The sequence below is a fragment of the Mustelus asterias genome, chromosome 16, assembly GCF_964213995.1.
Source record: "Mustelus asterias chromosome 16, sMusAst1.hap1.1, whole genome shotgun sequence".
NCBI classification, from domain to species: Eukaryota; Metazoa; Chordata; class Chondrichthyes; order Carcharhiniformes; family Triakidae; genus Mustelus; species Mustelus asterias.
The window spans coordinates 102360076-102383116 of NC_135816.1; the positions used below are offsets into that span (position 1 = coordinate 102360076).

At 45.7% G+C, this 23041-nt stretch overlaps 2 protein-coding genes across 2 annotated transcripts in view; one reads left to right on the forward strand and one right to left on the reverse strand.

The window, feature by feature from the left end:
- The window catches only part of LOC144505425 (putative G-protein coupled receptor 139), a 46278-nt gene extending 31346 nt beyond the window's left edge, over nucleotides 1-14932 (forward strand). The window contains exons 4-5 of the mRNA XM_078231535.1: nucleotides 192-340; nucleotides 13996-14932. Of these exons, the coding sequence (XP_078087661.1) occupies nucleotides 192-340; nucleotides 13996-14932 (1086 nt within the window). The remainder of the gene's footprint in view (nucleotides 1-191; nucleotides 341-13995) is intronic.
- LOC144505328 (cystatin-B-like) overlaps nucleotides 1-23041 on the reverse strand; it is a 339685-nt gene that overhangs the window by 258867 nt on the left and 57777 nt on the right. The window lies entirely within an intron of this gene.

Below are 23041 nucleotides of genomic sequence, written 5' to 3' on the forward strand. Positions count from 1 at the left end.
TCCAAGATGGATCGTGCCCGCAGGGACACCATGTACAAATCTCTGGAGAAGGCAGGGAAAAAGTGGATTCAATGCCGCCCTCATCCTGATGCCCACCTTTGTATGGGGCTGTATCAGGCTGTAGATCCTCTGTACGCGAACACCAAGTGTCACAATGCACTGAGTTTCGATCTGTCCCTGGTGTTGTGAAGGATGGTTCAGGCGAAGTTGACATGGAATGCTCCAAGTGGTTGGACCGTACCACATCACCTGACCCTCGTGGTGAAACTTATTCAGACAAATACTTTGACCACGTGGCGATCAGGCAGTGGTCAGCACGTATTGCCTTCGAGGCCCTGAGGTAAAGGAGATGGTTCATCCTGTTGGATGGTTTCTGGAGTGTCAGAGGGTCATCTGGCAGAACACGTCATCACCAGAACTTTCAAACAAACGCCAAGACCTGGGTTGGCTGGTGGTGAGAAGGGCCCTCCCCCTCAGATCCTTCATGCGCACCCGAAGTCTCAGCAATAGCGCACGTTGCTCTCGAAGCGGCTGTGGGGGCGGGTTGGAGGGGGGAGGGGGGAGAGGAGGGGTGGGTTGGATGAGGTGTTCGCACACCTCCTTGTGGATTGTGCCTTTGCAAAGACGGTCTGTAGAGAGTTGATTAGGTTTCTGCTGAGGTTCAGCCCAAGCAGCTCTGTGACACAGGACTCTGTGCTCAACTGGCTGTTCCTTGGTATGCACACCGAGACAAATATCAACTGTTGCTGCACTGTCATCAACTCGGTGAAAGATGCCCTTTGGCCTGCCCGAAACTTGTTGACCAGTGCAGTAATGGTCCTCCACCGAGTTTTGCAGACTGGCACATCCCAAGGTCCAGGATAAGATGCTGAGGGACGGTCTCCAGCATGGGGCAGTCACCATTAAGGCAAAACTGGGAAAGACCACAGTGTAAGGCGTTTCAGCCAATGTAGACTTTGAGGCTCGTAACCGGAAAAAAACCCTTGGGCTGCCTATAATGTCTAACTTTTCGTAACTCTATTAAAGCACCACAAAGTGCTTCTGGACCAATGTACAAAGTTTCATCGGAAGGGAAGGAGGCAGCAGACAGGAAATTATAGGCTGGTTAGCCTGATTTCGGTCATTGGCAAGATTTTAGAGTACATTATTATTAAAGATGAGATCGCAGGGTCACTTGGAAGAGCATGACAAAATACGACTGAGTCAGCATGGCTTCGTCAAGGGGAATTCATGTCTGACAAATCTGTTAGAGTTCTTTGAGGAGGTAACAAGGAAGTTAGATGAAGGAGAACCAGTGGACGTGATTTATTTAGATTTCCAGAAGGCCTTTGACAAGATGCTGCACAGGAGACTGTTAAATAAGTTAAGTGCCCATGGTGTTAAGAGTAAGATCCTGGCATGGATAGAGGATTGGCTGACTGGCAGAAGGCAGAAAATAGGGATAAAGGGGTCTTTTTCAGGATGGCAGCTGGCGACTAGTGGTGTGCCTCAGGGGTCAGTGCTGGCACCACAACTTTTCACAATATACATTAACGATTTGAAGGAAGGAACTAAAGGCACGTTTGCAGATGATATAAAGGCATGTCGAGGGACAGGTAGTATTAAGGAAGCAGGGGGGCTGCAGAAGGACTTGGACAGGTTAGAAGAGTGAGCAAAGAAGTGGCAGATGGAATACAATGTGGAAAAGTGTGAGGTTATGCACTTTAGAAGGAGGAATGGAGGCATAGACTATTTTCTAAATGGGAAAATGCTTAGGAAATCAGAAACACAAAAGGAACTTGGGAGTTATTGTTCAAGATTCTCTTAAGGTTAACGTGCAGGTTCAGTCGGCAGTTAGGAAGGCAAATGCAATGTTAACATTCATGTCGATAGGGCGAGAATACAAGAGCAGGGAAATACTTCTGAGTCTGTATAAGGCTCTGGTCAGACCCCATTTGGAGTATTGTGAGAAGTTTTGGGCCCCATATCTAAGGAAAGATGTACTGCCCTTCGAAAGGGTCCAGAGGAGTTTCACAAAAATGATCCCTGGAATAAAGAGCTTGTCATAGGAGGAACGGTTGAGAACTCTGGGTCTGTACTTGTTGGAGTTTAGAAGGATGAGGGGGGAATCTTACTGAAACTTATAGGCTACTGCGAGGCCTGAATAGAGTGGACGTGGAGAGGATGTTTCTACTAGTCGGAAAAACTAGAACCAGAGGGCACAATCTCAGGCTAAAGGGGCGATCCTTTAAAACAGAAATGAAGCGGAATTTCTTCAGCCAGCGAGTGGTGAATCTGTGAAAATCCTTGCCGCAGAAGGCTGTGGAGGCTCGGTTATTGAGTGTCCTGAAGACAGAGATAGATAGGTTCTTGATGAATAAGGAGATCAGGGGTTGTGGGGAAAAGGCAGGAGACTGGGGATGAGAAAAACATCAGCCGTGATTGAATGGCGGAGCAGACTCGCTGGGCTGAGTGTCCGAATTCCACTGCTACGTCTTATGGCCTGATGGTCTAATAAATACATTTGAACCTGTCTTGAACTACATGTAATGTTCTCAGACTGGGCACAATGTAAATTTTGATCTCAGGGAAATGTCACTATGTCAATTTACTGTTGTAATGATCCTGTAATACTTTTCAGATTATACATGAATATTTTGTATTTTTGAAATATAAAAAAAAACTTAATTTGAGGTGAACATTCAGGTTCTATTTTTGAATGAGTTTTAGATGGCTTATTCATTGTGTTCTGCATTTTATAATTACAATAATTGCTCTTTCATAACATAAAGATATGCCCACTTTTAAAGAGGACAGTCACATGTCATTGTGCAGCAGAAAGGGTCTGAGTGAGATAATTGAACATGAGAAATTTAATCACTGAATGATCACAGAAAAGGAACTCACTGCAACACCATGGATGCTAGAGGCAATGATTAAGTGGACAGCACCTTTGCCGGCAGAACATTTGTTACCTATCATAGAATCTCGACAGTGCAGAAGGTGGCCATTCGATCCATCCAGTCTGTGCCGACCACAATCCCACTCAGGCCCTGGTGTCATCAGGATCTCCCACCATTTGGAAATTTCTGTTTAATCTCAGAAATCAATACATTCTGTCACAAATTGGACCGAGCTCGATGTGGTAATCTCGTTGTTCCAATTTACGAGAAAAATAAATTTAACGATGTTGCAACCTCAGTATCCCCTAGGTAATTCCGCATGGCATAAATGAAAGGCTTTGGCATTTGGCCCTCAGAAGTAAATACAGAGGGAACGTCAGCAGCATCATTGTCAGAGAAAAGCACACAGAAAATGCGTGAAACATTCGAAACTGTCGACAAAATCTTCAATGTGATTTTTGCTGTCATCGGTGTGACTGGTAAGTGACTGTGACCGTTGAAATTGTTCATATACGTTTACTTTCTGACTTTTTAAATTCGATGCTGGTCTCATGCTTAGACACTCAATCCGGTATGTCACTTTCTATTTCACGCCCATTTATTGATTTACATAAATGAATAAAACCCCATTTATTTATAACTCACGGGGTGTTCGAATTATGGCTTGCTACTGAGCTCAACTTCCTCTGAGATTAGTTTTGATGCCGCTGGGTGGCACTGACCGGTGCTCTTTGGAATATCAAAGTCTTAGTTGCTGCCATTGACCACAAACTGAACAGAACTAGCCATATAAATACTGTGGCGATGAAACCAGGTCAGAGGCTCGGCATAGAGCTTCCAGGAACTGACCTCTTGACTTACCAAAGCCTTTGCACCATCTACAAGGGCCAGGTCCAGAGTGACATGAATTACTGTCCACTTCACTGGACGACTGCACCTTCCTCAACACTCAAGAAGCTCAGCACCATCCAGGACAAAGCAGCCTCGCTTGATTCTCACCCTATTTACCACCTTAAACATTCACTCTCTCCACCATTGAGGAACAGTGGCAGTAGTGTGTTCCACATGCAAGATCCGCTGTGGGAACTTAACAAGATACCCGAGGCAGGAAGTCGCTCCCTTACAGCACTTGGATTGCAGCTGTGGAAGAGAGGACAATGGTGGTTGGACTATTATTTGCGGCAGTGCCAGCGATGGGACACATCCTAGGAAGGAATAAAGAAAAGTGGTGACTCAGTGCAAGTGCAGGCAGCAGGTCAAGAGTGCGGTGAAGTACCCGGGTATGTGTGTTATTCAGTGAATGAATAAACCACACGACTGAGAGCAGCCGAGGTGTGTCCCAGTCTTGGAGGGCTTAATGGAATATTTATCCCTAACCCATCAATGGACACACCACAATGAACAGTGCACCATCGGGCAAGAGGTTTTGGTTGAAGTATTGGATGTCAGAAAGCCAGGAGGTTTAGCAGACAGCACTCAGTAGCATTGGAAAGGAAGAAGGAAACACCATTGTCTGTTCTTCAGTTCGATTGCAATCTTCTCTGGTCGGCTAATGATAATATTGTTATTTGGGAGCACAATCTCCAAGGCTCTTTGTACCTTTTCGAGGACAATCAAGTACAGGCAATAAATGCTGGCCTGGCCAGTGACGCCCACATCCTGTAAATGAATAAAAGAAACACAGTGTGGAAGGGCTGGTGGTGGGGCTGGTGATTGGGATAATTCCCGAGCACTGAGGCGAAGTTGACATCTTCCAATCGGGTGACTGGCCGATCCTGTGGAGGGTCACAACCAGCGAAATGTCTGAGCCCAAGAAGGAGTGAAACAAGAATCCAGAGGAAGTCAGCAGCATGGAGGAGTCTTGGCGATAGTAACTACCAGAGGCAATAACGACCAGCTAGATTCAATGATCCAATCCAGTGACGGCACTGGCTTCGGAGAGGAGACAGTAAGAAGTCTCACAACACCAGGTTAAAGTCCAACAGGTTTATTTGGTAGCAAAAGGCACTGGAGTGGAGTGGAGTGGAGTGCCCACATTTCAAGAGAAATCAAACTGTGACCTCACAGCAAAACAGAGATCTGAACGTTCCCTGAATATTTCACTCACTTATCTTCAAATCTCTTCCAACGTATTTGTACTTGTAAGTTACTTTATTTGTTGTCGTAATATTCACAAGCTTTACAAATAGAATGTTTAAGAAGAATTTTTATAAATTATAAATCTATATCGAAGAATAAATTGATTAAGGTCTAACGATTACAACAGTTGACGTGTTGCGGTAAAGTGTTGCAGTAAAACAATGCGGGGCATTATACCAGTCAGTGTGACCCGGGTCCAACACGTCTGCAGTAAGAGTCTGCAGCTTGGGGAGTTTCTGTTCAACAGTAAATGAATGAACTGAAGGCCAAGCTGCAGACACGGTTTGAAATAGTACAGGTGTGTGTGGTAAGATTAATAAATATCTAAAATAAGAAAGGTGAATGAAATAATTCAGTAATTAATTGAAGTCATTGGTGAGGCAGGGCAGGTGATGTGCTAAGTTTTCCTCATGTGGTAGCAAATGTAAATGTGTTATCCAGGGCAAGCATGTCTTCAGTACGTGTCTGCGATTCGAGAAGCTTCGGCTCAGAGACACTGAGTTGGAGGTTGATCTGTTGTCACTGGAACACCTCAGGGAGAGTGAGAGTTACCTGACCACTTTGTTTCAGTAGATAGTCACACCCCTTTGGATGGGATGTTGTTCTTTGGAAAATGGGCGTGGAGGTGTGACCGCAGGTTAGGCAGATATGGGGATGCAGACAATAGAAGTGCAGAAGCATCAGCCTCTGCAATCCTCCAACATATTTCAGATTATTTCAGCTTGTTGTGATGAGAGTGATGGTTGTAACGTGTAGGAACTGCCTAACCATGGCACTCTGGTGCAGGATATCAATCAAGTGGGGGGAGCACATAAGAATGTCCTGGTTTTGGGGACAGTATATTTATCTGTAGCAAGAGGTGAGATTGGAGACAGCTATGTTACCTGATCCGTACCAGAGTTCAAGATCTCTGCTCAGGGCTGGAGGGGACCTTGCAGCGGGAGGGAAAGGATTGACTGGACGTGTTCAATGTCAGCATGACCTCCACACAAAATAGGGAAAGAGATTCTGCATCGTAACTATGGGGAGCTATGCACCAATTTAAGATGGAGAATCTTAAAAATAATAATTTCTGGATTATGACCTGAAGCACGTGCTGATTGACACAGAATAAATAGCGTTAAATCAACGAAAGTGTGGCTCCAATATTGGTGTGGGAGCAGTGGGTTAATGGGGTCCTTGTGCCAGTACTGTGGAAAGTGGGGTGTGAACCATTTGATAATCTTTGCCTGGATGGGGCTGGCGTTCCAACGAGCCAAATTACCAGGAAAGCAGACAAAATTTTACGTTCAATGGTAGGCGCAGTGGATCATATATTTGTTGAAGTGGTATACCAAAGAGTAGAGACAAGGCTAGAGAGATAGGCACTAATATGGGGAATGATAAACAGCCCATGGCAGGCAGGGAGTATTTCACAAGGTGAGGTTCGATGCCAAAAATAAATAACAGGGCAATGATTGAAGTTCAGGTGAGACTTCTGCACCTGATGAAGTAGCAGCGCTCTGAAAGCTTGTGGCTTGTGGTCCCAAATAAACCTGTTGGACTTTAACCTGGTGTTGTGAGAGTTCTTATATAGATTAGAGTGCCAGAGAAAGCTCACTCGTAATATAAAGACAGATAGTTATGAGGGCACTAGGTGTTAGTTAGAGTGAACTGGAAAATACTTACGAGATGGGTCAACAGATCATATAACAGATCGTGGCAGCCATATAAAGGGATATTTAAAAAACACAGAATGGACACATTTCACTGGGAAATTAATTTTCTATCGGTACTTAAATAAGGAGAGAGTTAACAAAGTAATCTTTGGTCCTGTACAAAGTGCATCTGGGGAATTGGTAATGTGAAGTAGGGATATGGTGGATGAATTAAGCAGACATAATGCACATTTCTTAACTATAGAGGACAAATGTTTCATTCCAGAAATAGCTGTAGATCAGGCAGTGGAAGGGAGGGATGGACCCGGGGAAATTATAATAAACAAGGAGGTGGTACTGAGCAGATTGTTGGATTTATGGGCTGACAAATCCTGTGCTCTGCGTGAACTTCACCTGAATGTCTTCAAGTTGCTAACGAGATCGTTGTTGCATTGGTTTTAGTTTTCCAACATTCCATATATTTGGGGAAGCTTCCATTCGATTGGAACAGCGCAAATGTAAGCTCTGTATTCAAAACAAATCAGTAAAGTTTGGGTTAGTTAGCCGAACAGCGTCGTAAGGTGATTGTTAGAAGTCATTATGAAAGATTTTACAGCAGGGCACTTGGAAAAAAATAAGGCAATCAGAGAGAGTTAAGATAGAATCATGGAAACCCGACAGTGCAGAAGGAGGCCATTCGGTGTTGTCTGCACCGACAACAATCCCACTCAGGCCCAATCCCTGTAACGGCACATATTTACCCCGCTAATTCTTCTAATCTACGTATCCTGGGACACTAAGGTGCAATTTAGCATGACCACTTCACCTAACCCGCACATCTTTTGACTGTGGGAGGAAACCGGAGCACCAGGAGGAAACCCACGCAGCCACGGGGAGAACGTGCAAACTCCACACAGACAGTGCCCCAAGCCGGGAATCTAACGCAGGTTTCTCGAGCTGTGAGGCAGCAGTGCTAACCACTGTGCCACCGTAATAGAGCTCCACACACAAGGTGAAAGGAAAATCATATTTCACCAATTAATTTGTTTAATTAATTTGTTTATGGGATGTGGGCGGTGCCCATCCATAATTGCTCTTTATCCACTGTGGACGTGGCGTTGTTGGCAGGGCCAGCATTTCTTGCCCATCCCGAATTGCCGTTCAGATGGTCGTGGTGAGATCCTTTCTTGAACCAGAGAGGTAGGTATTACCCACAGTGCTGTTTGGACTTCCAGAATTTTGACTTGCTAGGCCATTTCAGAAGGAAGTTTAAGACTCAGCCACATTTCTATGGATCTTGAATCTCTTGTCGGCCAGACCAGGCAAGGACAGGTACTGAAGAGCAGGTAAGGACAGGTACTTAAAGGACATTAGGTTTTTCACAATGATTGACAATGGTTTCATTCGGCTTTTTAATTCCAGACTTCAAATTTCACCGGTGGGATTCGAAGTCGTCATTCTCCTGGCTCTCCTGATTACTCACCCAGTGACAATGCCACTGTGCCACCTAGGTAGATAAAGGGGCACAATAAAGTGGAGGTACTTGATGTAGACATCCTGAAGGTATTTGTAAATGTGCCACATCAAACATCATTGTGGAAAATAAAAGTTCATGGTGTAGAGGGTAACATTTGGGCTGTGATTGAACATTGCCAAGCTCACAGGAAGCTGAGAGTTTGCATTATTGTGTATTGTTTGGTTGGCAGGATATAACGAGTGATGTGCCACAGGGATCAATGCTGTGGCCTCAAACGACTGCACTACCTCTAAGTGGAATAATCTCCACCTGCCTGGATGAGTGCAGCTCCAACAACACTCAAGAAGCTCGACACCATCAGAACAAAGCAGTCCACCTCATTGCTGCCCGATCCACAAACATTCATCTCTCCACTACCGACGCACAATAAGAAGCTTGTCTGCCGTCTACAGGGTGCATTGCAGGAACTCGCTGAGGCTTCTTAGACAGCACTTTCCAAACCCACGACCACTAACATCTAGAAGGACAAAAGCAGCTGATACCTGGGAACACCACCACGGGTAAGTTCCCTCCGTGCCTCACCATCCTGACTTGTAAATATATCACTGTTCTCTCACTATCATTGGGTCAAAATACTGGAACACCCTCCCTAACAGTACTGTGGGTATATCTACACATCTAGGACTGCAGTGGTTCAAGAAAGCAGCTCATCATCACTTTCTGAATGGCAAATAAGGATGGACAATAACTTCTGGCCTTGCCAGCAACGCCATATTCAATAAATTAATAAAAAATAAACAAGTTGGATGAAGAGACTGAAGGCGTGGTCGCCAAAGTGTTCATGACACAAGGATAGGTGGGACAGTAAATTGTGACGTGAACCTGAGGAGGAGACAGAGGCAGAGACATAAGTTAAATTAGTTTGCAATAATGTTGCAATTGGATTGAAATTTGGTGAAATGTGAAACCACCCATTTTGGCAGGAAGAATAAAAAAAACCATATGATTCAAATGATGAGATTACAAACGCTGTGGTACAGAAGGATCCGAGTTCTTGAATCACAAAAGATTACTAAACAGTTACAACAACTTCTTACAAAAGTGACGAGAGTGTCACAATTTATTGTGTGGGGGAATTGATTCTCTGACACAAATCTTTGTCTCGTCACTGGACACAGGTGAGGTCCCAGAGGATTGGAGGATAGCTAATGTGGTCCCTGTGAGCTTGACGTCCGTGGTCGGGAAGTTGTTGGAGCAGCAGTGGTTAGCACTGCTGCTTCACAGCTCCAGGGTCCCGGGTTCGATTCCCGGCTCGGGTCACTGTCTGTGTGGAGTTTGCACATTCTCCTCGTGTCTGCGTGGGTTTCCTCCGGGTGCTCCGGTTTCCTCCCACAGTCCAAAGATGTGCGGGTTAGGTTGATTGATCAGGTTAAAAATTGCCCCTTAGAGTCCTGAGATGTGTAGGTTAGAGGGATTAGCAGGTAAATATGTGGGGGTAGGGCCTGGGTGGGATTGTGGTCGGTGCAGACTCGATGGGCCGAATGGCCTCCTTCTGCACTGTAGGGGTTCTATGGTTCTATGGTTCTATGATTCTTAGAGATAGGATGTATGCGCATTTAGAAAGGAATAAACTCATTAACGATAGTCAGCATGGTTTTGTGAGAGGGAGGTCATGCCTCACTAACATGGTGGAGTTTTTTGAAGAAGTGACTAGAATGGTTGACGAGGGAAGAGCCGTGGATGTCGTCTATATGGACTTTCGTAAAGCGTTTGACAAAGTCCCTCATGGTAGGTTGGTGCAAAAGGTTGGATCTCATGGGATAAAGGGGGAGGTGGCTAGATGGGTGGAGAAGTGGCATGGTCACAGAAGACAGAGGGTGGTAGTAGAAGGGTCTTTTTCCGGCTGGATGCCTGTGACTAGTGGTGTTCCGCAGGGCTCTGTATTGGGGCCTCTGCTGTTTGTGATTCATATAAACGATCTGGAAGAAGGTGTAACCGAGGTGATCAGTAAGTTTGCGGACGACACGAAAATGGCTGGACTTGCAGATAGTGAGGAACATTGTCAGAGGCTACAGAAGGATATAGGTAGGCTGGAAATTTGGGCAAAGAAATGGCAGATGGAGTTCAATCCAGATAAATGCGAAGTGATGCATTTTGGTAGAACTAACGTAGGGGAAGCTATACGATAAATGGCGGAACCATAAAGGGTGTAGATACGCAGAGGGACCTGGGTGTACAAGTCCACAGATCCTTGAAGGTGACGTCTCAGGTGGAGAAGGTAGTGAAGAAGGCGTATGACATGCTTGCCTTTATAGGACGGGGAAGTATAAAAGTTGGGGTCTGATGTTGCAGTTGCATAGAATGTTGGTTCGGCCGCATTTGGAATACTGCACCCAGTTCTGGTCGCCACACTACCAGAAGGACGTGGAGGCTTTAGAGAGATTGCAGAGGAGGTTTACCAGGATGTTGCCTGGTATCGAAGGGCTTAGTTATGAGGAGAGATTGGGCAAACTGGGATTGTTCTCACTGGGAAGGCGGAGGATGAGGGGTGACCTAATAGAGGTGCATAAAATTATAAAAGGCGTAGATAGGGTGAATGGTGGGAAGCTTTTTGCCAGGTCGGTGGTGACGTTCACGAGGGGTCATAGGTTCAAGGTGAGGGTGGGGGGGGGGGGGTGAGGTTTAACACGGATATCAGAAGGACGTATTTTACACAGAGGGTGGTGGGGGCCTGGAATGCGCTGTCGGGCAAGGTGTTGGAGGCGGACACACTGGGAACGTTTAAGACTTATCTAGATAGCCACATGAACGGAGTGGGAATGGAGGGATACAAAAGAATGATCTAGTTTGGACCAGGGAGTGGCGCGGGCTTGGAGGGCCAAAGGGCCTGTTTCCGGTGCTATATTGTTCTTTGTTCTTTGTACAACTATCGAGTTGTTATGCATCAGTAGCACAGGACATTTGTGAGACTCCATTTGGAGTACTGTGTGAGGTATTGGTCTCCTTATTTAAGGAAAGGTATAAATATGTTAGAATCAGTTTAGAAAGGTTTACCAGACTAATACCAGTAATAGCTATATTGTCTAATGAGGTAAGGTTTGAGAGGGGATGTTTGCATTATGCGATTAAGAGGCGACTTGAGTTATGTTTAAGTCTATTTAACGTTATCTATTAGTGTCACAAGTAGGCTTACATTAACACTGCAATGAAGTTACTGTGAAAATCCCCGAGTCGCCACTGCTCGGGTACACTGAGGGAGGATTTAGCATGGCCAATGCAACTTACTGACTTGATTCAAATGTTTAAGACTCTGATGGGGTATTGAAGGAGAGGATGTGTTATCCTACCGAGGAATGTTGAACTAGGGATCACTGTTGAAACAGAAGGGGTCTCTCCTTTCTTGCAGAAATGATATGAATGTTGAAGCAGAAGTGAGAGCAGGGTGGGGAAGAAAGACATAGTGGGCAATAGAGAGCATTAGGGTCACAGGAAGTATGGGAGGCTGGAGAGAAAGCAAAATGGCGGTGTAGTGAGTGCACAGTGGCAGGGAGACGGAGGGTGAGAAAGAGATAGCAGGAGGGTCCAAGAAAATTGAGAGAGTGCAAGAAAGAGAGAGTGAGTCGGTTAGCAAAAGCAAAAGGATAGGATGGAAAATTTGATGGGGTCGGGGGGGGTGGGGGGTGGGTTCAGTGGGAAAGAGAATAGGTGACAGGAGAGAATGTGCAACACGGAATGGGGGAAAATGCGTGAAGGGCGGTGGAGAAAGTTCGGGAAAGAGAAGGGAGAGCAGGAGTGATGGTGAGGGGGGGAAGATATTACAAAATGATAATGGAAGGAAAAGGAGAGGAAAGGGAATCGGTGTGAGTAGGCAGGAGAGACAATGGAAGGGTCTGAGAGGGAAAGTCTGAAGGGGAGTTTGTCAGCCGGTGGGACAGAATTTAGACCTGGCAGGAGTGGGGATGGAGACAGAAGCTGCATTGTGGAGAGATGGAGAAATTGTCGGGGAAAGTGGGATGGAGAGATTATGGGAAAGGCAGCAGTAAGAAGGAGAGGAAATGGTAAAAAGGAAGAGAGAATGGGAGAGTGAGAGGGGAAGTGATAGAGTGTGGAGAAAATCAGAGAGATAAAGTACGGATAAAAGATGGAGAGAGAAAATGGAATTCAGTAGCTGAGGGCGTGAACCAATGCTAATGAACCTTTCCTCCCTTTTTGTGAAGGTTCTCAGTGCTGTTAATTCGTTAAGTGCAATGGTTCAGTCTGTTTGAAAAGACAGGGAGAAGGTAAGAATGTCAGTTGACTTGGGTAAGGTGTTTGCAAAGAATGGACACTGGACGAATTTCCACCGTCACTGGGCGGGGACACTGTCGTTTGGTAGTTCAGCTGGGGGGTTGTTTGTCTGAGTGTTCGGCGGTGATTGGTGGGGTGGTTTGGTGTGGGGCTTAATGGGTGGTCATTAGAATAGATCGTCGAAAATGGCTATCGTGCTTTAGCCGTGGTGCAGTGATATTTTCACTGTGTTAGTAATGCTGAGACCCAGAGGAAAATCCAGGTTCAAATCCCACCAAGGCGGGTGTTGAATTTTAAAATCAATTAAAAAATTGAAGTGAAATCCCCAATGATAACGATGAAACCAGCATTGATTATTGTAGAAATAATGTTCTTCAAGGACGGAGTTCTGCCGTCCGTACCTGGCCCGACCTACATGTGACTCTCAGGCAGTTAGCAATAGGCAATAAAATTAACAAAAGTTCAAACATTTCTGGAGGTGGTTGGCGCAGTCTTGATACTGAGTGGTCTGCTGGGTGATTTGGGAATTAGTCAATGGTTAATTGGTTCTACCACTGTTGTTTGTTCCTGTGAAGGGTAGGGATTCTGGACTTCTGTACAGGTGGGTTACTAAGGATGTTCAAGGCTGAGATCGACAGATTGTTAATGAGTCATGGAATGAAGGGTAATGGGAATAGGCTGAAAAGAGGTTGAGGATTATTACATCAGATCAGTCATGATCCCATTGAATGGCAGAGCAGACAATTCGATGAGCCGTACAGCTCCTACATCCTATGGTCTTATGGAAGGTACGAAGATGGGGAATGTCTGGTCATGGAAAGCGTTCGATTTTGATATTAGGGGAGTGCGTAAGCTTGAGTGTGTGTGTGTGTGTGACAGAGACTGTGAGTGCCTGTGTGTGTGTGTGTGTTTGTTAGTGAGAGAGAAATAATGTATACATGTGACTGTGTGTGAGGTTGTGTGTGTCTGTGTTTCTGTGTGTGGAGGGGGAGTTTGTTTTGAATCTGTGGAGGGCCAAAAACAGGCAAGTTTCTGGAAAGCGTAGACTCTGATCCCGTGAGGTGCATTCCTGGAGACGTAGAGAACGAGGCCAGATGCTCTTAAAGCTGGATACTGGTGCAAAGTTAATCCGGGGATGGGCACAATGTTTAGGACAATCTGAGTCTGGGAAGGTTCAATCTCGGAGGGATTCTAAAACCTCTGAGTGACTGAACCTGGGGCTGATCTGAACATGGAATTGTGATAGACTGGGGAAGGTGCACTCTGCACAAGGCTTGTAACATGGCGAAAGTCTCAATCTGATGCTGGGGAGGGTTAAACAGATTTAATCAAATACAGCCAACCTTTTAACTCAGATTGCCAACACATTCCCTGGGAAAGGTTCCCTGTCTGCCCTCTGTCCTGCTTCAATTAAAGCCTCAACTGGATGGATGGAGGTGACTTCAGGCCGGGGTTCTGACTTTTCATTAGATTTTCAACGGTTACCTGCTTCCAATCATTTCCTTCTTGCTGCTCAAGTCCGGTTACTAATATCTGCAGCAGATACAGAGAATGGTTGATTCATCACTGCCAGTCTCATTTCCCTTCTCTCTCTTCCAGTTAATGTATTGGCGATTGGGATCCTGACTCGTGGAAAGTGCGGCCTCTCCACCTGCACCACGCGTTACCTGGTTGTCATGGCAGCGGCGGATCTCCTCGTCTTGATCACTGATGTTATATTGCTGAACATCAACGTTTATTTTTTCCAAATATTTTTCCTGTACATCACACCTGTTTGTAGTCTCAGAGCTGTGCTGCGCCGTGCATCAACAGATTGTTCTGTCTGGTTTACTGTCACGTTCACCTTTGACAGATTTGTGACCATTTGTTGCCAGAAGCTGAGAACAAATTATTGCACCAAGAAAACGGCAACAATCATTCTAGCAACAACCTGCTTTCTGCTCTGTTCAAAAAACATCCCTTTCTATTTTGTATATCAACCTGGAATAATAATTCATAATGTGCCGTTGTTCTGTACTACAAAGTTAAGCTACTATACTGAGCCCTCATGGGTGGGATTTAATTGGTTCAATACAGTTTTAACACCTTTGCTCCCATTTGCATTAATTCTGTTGCTCAATGGTCTGACAGTCAGACACATTTTAGTGGCCAGTCGAGTCCGTAAAGGACTGAAGGGTCAGAACAATGGAGAGAATCCCAGTGACCCAGAGATGGAGAGCAGAAGGAAGTCTATGATTTTACTCTTCACCATATCTGGCAGCTTCATACTTCTGTGGTTGTTAACTGTAATAGAGTTTTTATATTATACCATTCCAGGAGCAGATCCCCTGTTTTACAATGACTCTGAATATGTATTTCAACAAGTCGGGGTTTTGCTGCGGAATTCAAGCTGCTGCACAAACACATTTATTTATGGGGTAACTCAGTCCAAATTCAGAGAGCAGATCAAGAATGTGTTGAAATATCCATTTACATCAATTATTCAGTTAATAAATAAAAAATACAACTGACAGTGCCCGAAAGGCAGCTTCCCTAATCATTTCCAGTCGATAAATTGAGTATTGATCAACAGGCCTCAGTACCAACGCGAAAAAAAACAGTACACCATTGGGCAAGAGGAAAATGTAGGACATGCCTTAAAGGAGGGAAGAGCAGACTCAGAGCACCACCTTGATGACAGGAGTGGATACACAGCGACAGTCACTGGTTCAACCCTCGGATCCTCTCTCGCACTCAGGAAGTGACAATTTTGCTTTCTTTCTATTTTTACAAAACCAGGAAATCTGCACATGCAAAAAAAAACTTTGTTACCAGAATTTCTTATCATTTTTTTCTGCAGGAAGCTATATTGTTTCCATCTCATTTCCATGACCCCACCCATACATTGCCATTTCTCTCTCTCTCTCTTCCCTTTATATCCTTCTCTGTGTCTCTCTTTTCTCCCTGTCTCACTCTCTGTGTCTTTTTTTATATATAGCCCTGGACAGGGAGCGGTGCCTGGGACACATTCACTTGACAGCTCAGTGAGTGCTCAGCGACAATGGGTGCTCAGTGGATGGACGGACACAGGCTGAACAGGGCAGGAAGCGGATCTCATTGTCTAGACCAGCTCAGGGAGCGCATGAAGGGAGATGAGAGCAAAATCTGCCTTTCCCCCTGATGGTCTAATGGTTAGGATTCGGCGCTCTTACTATCGCAGCCCGGGTTTGATTCCCGGTCAGGGAATGAACATTTATGGGGTGGCATGGTGGCACAATGGTTAGCGCTGCTGCCTTACAACGCCAGGGAGCCGGGTTCAATTCCCGGTTAGGATTACTGTCCGTGTGGAGTTTGCATATTCTCACCGTGCCTGCGTGGGCTTCCTTCAGGTGCTCCGGTGTCCTCCTACAATCCAAGAATGTGCGGGTTAGGTGGGTTGGCCATGCTAAATTGCCCCTTAGTGTCAGGGGGGAACTAGCCAGGGTAAATGCATGGGGTTGTGGGGATAGCGCCCGGGTGGGATTGTGGTTGGTGCAGACTCGATGGGCCGAATGGTCTCCTGCTGCACAGTAGGATTCTATGAAACGGGAGAAAGATGTAAATTCAGGGCCAGGCAGTGGGAGCAGTAGTGAATGTTTAGTCCTGTGAGTGAGGGGGAGGAAGGGGAGAGGCAACTGATCAGATGTTCCCAATGGGTGAGAAAATCCCTGAATTCCTCGCACTTATTGTTGGAGGTCAGTTTGGAGGAGACCACACTCCCCATGTCTCTCCTCGCTCACAATGACAAGTTTATAATTGATTATCTCTTCTCACAATTAGCAAACCCAATCTTTCCCCATTAAACATTTTAAATCCTCTATTAAATCTCACCTCAGATACCAGTACAATTTTGAAAGAATTCCTCTGCTTGGGTTTGGAGGACGTTAGTTTAAATGTTGGTATTCAGATAAAATATAAAGACATTTAGAAAGAGGATCATGTTAGATAGACCAGTCTTGTGGCTCAATGTCTCTGGAATGAGCTTCATCAGCTCAGAGAGTGAGGATCCTGTTCCCGGATTTAATTCTTCCTCTTTGACTCTCATCGTATCTGATTATTAAAGATAACCTGTCACTGCAAAAACAATCATATCCTTTAATCATAAATTTTCACTCATTTCTTGTTAATTTAACGAAACAAAGATTTCCAGAAAATTGGAGACATTTTAAACTCATTGGCATTTAATTTAATTGGTTATTTACTGACAGAGCAAAGCAGCTTTACGGGACATGAGAACAAAGTAATATAATTCATCTTGCGCCGAGGAAGAACAAGCATTCCCTTTTTCAGCGTTACATGGATTTGAAATCAGTTTGCTGGGAGCGATTGGTTATTTGAGTACAGATGTTTGGTGCAGGCTCTCTCTCTCTCTCTCTTTACAGACAGTGTGGTTACTACAGGGCGGACAGTCTATAACCGCAGGGTGGCCAGCAGTCAAAGTGGATCAGCCTGGGATAGACCAGCTCAAACTCTTCGCAAGTTGAAGTATTCACACTTCATGATCACGATTCAGTCAGGGTTTGAGGGAAGAGAGTTTGTCATTCCAGTCGAACAGTTTGTAGTCGGGACACTTCTCATCCTGAAATGTAATGAGGCGTCTCCCATTCAAATGGAGACCTTCGTGCAGAATCCACACGCCTTGCTTCGCCTCAGGGGATGAGACCAGGTCATTGAACCCACTTTCGTCAGATCACCAACGGGTTCATCAATGTTTCAAGATTTACCCCCGAAATGGATATGTTGAGAGAGAACAATGTCAGCATTTCCTAATTCCTCCTTCACAAGGCGCACTGACACAATCTCTCTGTCCATGAAGCCAAGGTGGTTGTGTTCACCTGGCCCATAAACCATGAAATCCCCTTTCAAGTCTTTGTCCTTGTAAGCAATCCAGCGTTTCCCTTCCACTTTCAGGGAGCGAGCAGCTTGCGAGAAAATCAGTCTCTAGATTGGAGACACTGTTTGTAATCTCCTTCCATCTCCCTGTGCAATCTGGCCGGTCGTGCAGCATAACCTTGCTCATGGTGTCAGCGGCTGTGTTTCTGTTGTCAGATTTCAGTGCGATGAGCAGCAGTGAAATCAAACGATAGTTTCTCGGTGTGAGAATGAGGTTTTTATACACTTTCCCACTGCTGACTCAACATGATATAATCAATAATCACCACCGAATCGGCAGCTACTCAATCCACTCACAAAACACAAACTCACAAAGGGAGTTTCACTCGGAGCTTCACTCCGCTTCACTCGGAGCATTTCACAATTACCTGGAACAGAAATGCAGTGTCGATTCTGAATGGATCACACCCTGGGTGAGCCACATCTCAGGAACCGAGCCCACTACTGTTGGACACCCTCTGGTGGTTGGAAGCTAGTGCAGCAACCTGGTCTCAATGTGTTGCACTGTTGTGTTGGTGGCTGCATTAAAGTTACACATTTTCACCTGAACATTTGTGTTGTGATCCTGTGTCTGTGCCAATCTGAAAGTACTGGCATGGTGCAAGCGTCGGACCATGTCCTAATCTTCAAAATAAATTGGCGAGTTTGTCACTGACAAGTGGATATTCACCTCTATTTAGCCCACAATATTACAGCGCTATAACAGCGGAGACTGTGGAAGCATCTGAACAAGAACAAACAAAGAACAAAGAACAGTACAGCACAGGAAACAGGCCCTTCGGCCCTCCAAGCCTGTGCCGCTCCTTGGTCCAACTAGACCAATCGTTTGTATCCCTCCATTCCCAGGCTGCTCATGTGACTATCCAGGTAAGTCTTAAACGATGTCAGCGTGCCTGCCTCCACCACCCTACTTGGCAGCGCATTCCAGGCCCCCACCACCCTCTGTGTAAAAAACATCCCTCTAATATCTGAGTTATACTTCGCCCCTCTCACCTTGAGCCCGTGACCCCTCGTGAACGTCACTTCTGACCTGGGAAAAAGCTTCCCACCGTTCACCCTATCTATCTCCTTCATAATCTTGTACACTGTGAAACTGCACAGGGGGAGGTTTTCCTCCAGTCCCCATGCTCCGACCTTCCTTTACACATTCAGGCACTGTCACAGCTCTGCTCGACAAATCTGAACACTCACCACCTGTCAGACCTTGTGCTGAAAAGGTTAGCAAATCAGTTCAGCTATTGCTGCCATTCACACTCCAGAGGTGTTGGAAGTGTGAGATATTAATTCTCCCACCCCGTTCACCACAGGAATTCTGGCAGGCGGTCGGGGGGAACCATGCAAAGGTCTATTGAAGTCGGGTGAGAATCTTCGTTTTCTAGTGAGTGCGAACGGAGAATCCCACCCAATTCAGTCAACCACGTGAAAATTGGAAAGCCCAGCGTCCTGTCTCAATCATTGCCTTCGGGAAGAATCCTGGAGCTGCCCCGGAATGTGGACACGATGATATATAGAGCCAATGTTTCGCGTCTGGATGGTCCTTCGTCAGAGTTGAAGGAAAATGAAATAGGACAAGATCTATACAGTTAGGGTGAGGAATGGCGGGGGGAGGTGGGCGGTTAATTGTCAAAGATATCGAGAAAAAGGCAAAAGGGATGTAAGTGGTAGTTACCATGGTTAAGAAGTGTGCAGCCATGAAGAGATCAGAAAGTGTAAATGGCAGAACCGAGTTAAGCAGATTGGCAAAGGACAACTTGAGACATGTAACAGATTGCCCTTGTTGCGGGGGGGGGGGGGGGAGGGGATGGGGGGGGGGGGGGCGAGGGGGGCGTGGTGGCGGTGGAGTGCGCGGGGCGGGGGGCGTGGGTGTGGGTGTGGGAGATGTTTGGTTGGCGGGGGTGGAATAAGTTGCAAAGCGATATTTTAAAAAAGATTGGTAAAATGAAACAATGGAAGAAATGAAAATTTAAATCTATAGAAATATAATAATAAAAATAATAAATGAAATGAAATGAAATAAATGGAAGTTGGGTGAAGGTGGAGGAGAAAGTTCAGGCTCTGCAGTTATTTAACTCAATATTGAGTCCGGAAGGCTGTAAAATGGCTAAAAGGGAGATGAGGTGCTGCTCCTCCAGTTTACATTGGGGTTCACTAGAACATTGCAAATGGCCAAGGATGAACATGTGGACAAGAAAGTAGGGTGGTGTGTTGAAATAGCCAGCGATAGGAAGGTCTGAGTCCTTGTGGATGGACCAAAGGTGTTCTGCAAAGCAACCATTCAGCCTGCGTTTGGTCTATCCAATGTAGAAAGACAGCATTAGGAGCAGCAAATGCAATAGACCAGATTAAAGGAGGTGCATGTCAAACACTGCTTCACCCTGAAAAGAGTGCGTAGGATATGGGATAGTGAGCAGGAGGGAGGAAAAGGGGCAGGTGTTGCAGTTCCTTCCATTGCATCGAAGGGGGCATGGGTTGTGGGTGAGGTCTTGGGTGTAATGGAGAAGTGGACCAGGAAATCCCAGAGGGAACAGTTCCTGTGGAATGCTGACAGGGGGAGTGAGGAGAGGTGGTGGCATCATGCTGATGTTGGTGGAAATGGGAGAGAATAATTATTTGAATGGGGAGGCTGGTGGAGTGAAACGTGAGGACAAAGGGGACTCAATCCTGTTTCTGGGATGGAGGGGAGAGGGTGAGAGCAATGGTGCACGAGATGGGTCAGAAACTGTTGAAAGCCTGTCAACCACAGTGGCTGATCCTATGTCACTGGCTTGTAGCACACACAGACATCCATCTACCTCTACCCCTGTTCCCTCGATGCCGGTTTGAGATTCCCCTCTTGACAGAAACATCGCCCATAACATCGAGCAGATTTAATACTTCTGGAATGATTCTAGAATCGGAGTGTGGAATCAACCCCAGTGGCTCGACTGTAGTTCACCCATTGTGAACTGTAGTTTTGTACCGAGGATGCACACCCTTTATATTTGAATTTGTTTGAGTTGATTTATTATTGTTGTCACACATATTGGTTTGCAGTGAAGCATTGATTCTGTTGCGCTATGGAGACAAGCACACCGTTCATAGAGCACATAGGGATGAAGGAAAGGAGAGGGTGCAAAATGTATTACAGTCATCCTAGGTGTAGAGCAAGATCAACTTAATAGGTAGGTCCATTAAAAAGTCTGATGGCAACAAGGAAGAAGCTGTTCTTGAGTTGGTTCATACGTGATCTCAGGCTTTTGTACCTTTTATTATGGAAGAAGGTGGAAGACAGTATGACCAGGGTACATGGCGTCCTTGATTATGCTGGCTGTTTTTCTGAGTCAGCAAGAAGTGTTGACAGAGTCAATGGATGGGAAGCTGATTTGCGGAATGGACTGGGCTTCGTTCAGGATGTAGTTTTTTGCAGCCTTGGGCAGAGCAGGAGCCATACCAAACACCTGAATGAGCCGAAACCAACCATTGATAGATACAGACATAGGAAATGTACCCATTCATAAGAACAATACTATGTTAAATGCCTGTATCTGTTTGTATCTGCCTAAAACGATGTGATAATGTCCAAATCACCGGTCCATCTATTGTGTAAAGAGTATAAAGATGGACCGCTCCCGACATTTTACTGAGAGAAGGTTTACTACTGACATGTGCCTTGTCTCCACGGAGCTCCACTGACGGACACTTAAATCACTGTTTAGTGTGTGACACAGTTTAAAATCCAGTTTTAGTGCAGGGCACTGTGTGGATAACCTGTTTAGTTTAGCGCAGTGTTTAAAATCTCTGTTTAGTGTAAGCCACTGTTTAAAATCTTGCTTAGTGTAGAATTCGGTTTAATATATCTGTTTTGACTAGGCCACTGTTTCAAATTTCTGTTTAGTTTAGGAGTGTTTAAGATCACTGCTTAGTGCGGAGCACAGTTTGAAATCTTTTTAGTATAGGCCACTGTATAAAATCTCACTTAGTGTAGGATTCGGTTTAATGTCTCTGTTCAGAGCGGGACAGTGTTTAAAATCTTTGTTTAGTGTTGGATACTGAAAGAAATGTCTCTGTTTAGTGAAAGTCACTGTTTAAAATCTCATTTAGTGTAGGATTCGGTTTAATACCTCTGTTTAGAGTAGGCCACTGTTTAAAATTTCTGTTTAGTGTAGGACACTGTTTAAGATCTCTGCTTATTGAGGGGAAGTGTTCAAAATCTCTGTTTAGTGTCAGCAACTGTTTAAAATCTCTGTTTAGTCTGGGACAGTGTTTCAGATCTCTGCTTGGTGTGGGAAATTAGGGAGCTGTAGGCGGGCATAAATTTTGTGGGTATTAGGATTAGAATATTTCTTAAACTATAACTCGATAAATGAAGCAAAACAGGACAGCATTCAGCCAGAAAGGTGTGAGTAAGGCAAGCAGGCATCTTTTAAACACAGAAACCAGGTTGACAAAGACTCAGGAACTCGCATCAATATGCTATTCAGAAAATACCATGAGACCTGGAAAACTTCCTGACATCCCATCAAACACCCATTGTCCAAAGGAATTCAGAGACATAAAGCAATTATCACACTCTTAAACCAAACTTTACATATTAAAACTCTAGACCAGAAAACCCATTAACGGGATAACTATAAAAGAAAACCATTTACACATCAAACTCCACACCCACAAACCTATTGAAACAGGATGATTATATCAGGAAACCACTCACAAACCATTTACATATCAAAACAGATCGTTACTATAACTGTACTCCGTTTTGGCAGGCAAGCAGAGTACTTTTCGGGACTGTCTTGTCTGTGTCCTGATTGTACCTCCGTCGACGTAAAACACTATAATAAACTGTGCTGCTATCAATCTTGGCTCTGGGTGCGAGTGGTGTGGTATCTGTTCACTCGCGCTAACAATTGGGGGCTCGTCCGGGATCGTGACCGCCGCTGGAACATCGCCTCTCAAACACTGGGTGAGTATCTTTACTCATTTAAAGTCCGCGGGAATTCCCAGTGCCAGCGGTGTTCCACGGCTGCCGCGATCTGAACTTGTGAACAGAGCCCGATCGAGAGCTGCACAGCGGGGTAGGTTCTTCTTTGGGCGGGTGAGCGGGGTCGCGAATTGTAATTGATTGTGTACTGTTGCATTCCGCGTATCCCTGACAGCGGACCCGACCAGACATTAGCTGACCCAAAAGGTACCTAAGGAAGACAAGGGTTAAGTGGCCGGGAGGCCGGGAGGACGTCCAGGGTTAGGGCCAATGAACGCGGACTCACGAAGTTCGGTTTAAGTCCAGGCGCTGCAAGTCGGGTAGGACCTCTGCAGGCGCGAAAGTCTGGGCCACTGGAAACAGATCCGCGAGGAGTCTGCTACATGTCCGGGCGCTACTAAGTCTGGAGCCTCTGTGAGTGCTTCGGGCACTACAAGCAGGAGACCTCTGGTAGCGCGAAAGAACGGCTACACGCCGGGGGAACTCCTACCTGCGGTCAATCCCACGCTTGTCCGCACCCAGGTCAGGGTGATTCCCGGGGAGATAGGGAAACGGCGAGCCTCTGTGGATTGATTTAGCGGTAGGATTTGGTCAGGAAAGAGTGGCCCCCGGCCCCTGTAGTCGTGGTCAGAGCCCCCCCTGTCTCTGTGAGCGGTGATCTCCCCGTTACATGCAGGACGGGCTCTGCGTGTTACTGCTGAAGGTTTAAAGGTACTGACAGTGGAAACACCAAACCAGGAACCCCAGG